This window comes from Dipodomys ordii, unplaced genomic scaffold, assembly GCF_000151885.1.
Source record: "Dipodomys ordii isolate 6190 unplaced genomic scaffold, Dord_2.0 Scaffold2, whole genome shotgun sequence".
Taxonomy (NCBI): domain Eukaryota; kingdom Metazoa; phylum Chordata; class Mammalia; order Rodentia; family Heteromyidae; genus Dipodomys; species Dipodomys ordii.
Window position 1 is genome coordinate 629,726 of NW_012267218.1, and position 637 is coordinate 630,362.

The 637-nt window shown below is 58.6% G+C and overlaps 1 protein-coding gene across 1 annotated transcript in view; it reads left to right on the plus strand.

Annotated features, from left to right (window-relative positions):
* Ahnak2 (AHNAK nucleoprotein 2) overlaps positions 1 to 637 on the plus strand; it is a 40,112-nt gene that overhangs the window by 24,785 nt on the left and 14,690 nt on the right. Inside the window, exon 13 of the mRNA XM_013012767.1 lies at positions 5 to 634. Within this exon, the coding sequence (XP_012868221.1) occupies positions 5 to 634 (630 nt within the window). The remainder of the gene's footprint in view (positions 1 to 4; positions 635 to 637) is intronic.

Genomic DNA, 637 nt, shown 5'->3' on the forward strand with positions numbered 1-637 from the left:
GAAGATGCCCAAAGTGGACCTCAAGGGCCCCCAAGTGGACATGAAGGGCTCCAAGGCTGAAGCAGGCACCCCTGATCTAGAGGTAGCTCTGCCCAGCGTGGAGGTGAACATCCAGACCCCCAGTGCCAAGCTGGAAGGGGACCTGGTCCTCCAAGACAAGGACGTGTCCACCAAAGACAGCAAGCTCAAAATGCCCAAGTTCAAGATGCCGTCCTTCGGTGTGTCGATGCCCAGCAAGCCCTCAGAGGTCACGGTGGAGGTGTCAGTGCCCAAGGTGCAGGGTGACGTGGACCTGCCCTCTGTCCACGGGGACCTGAAGACCCCTGAGGTCAGCGTTCAGCAGGTGCCCGTGAAGTTGCCTGAGGGCCAGATTCTTGAGGGAGAGCTGATGGACCAGCCAGCTAGAGCTGACCTAAAAGGTCACCTGCCCAAGGTGCACGTGCCCAGTCTGAAAATGCCAAAGGTGGACTTTAAGGCTCCTCAGTTGGATATCAAGGGCCCCAGGCTAGATGTGAAGGGCCCCAAGGCTGAAGCAGACACCCCTGATCTAGAGATGTCTCTTCCCAGCGTGGAGGTGGACATCCAGACCTCCAGTGGCAAGCTGGATGGGGACCTAACCCTCGGAGACAAGGATGTG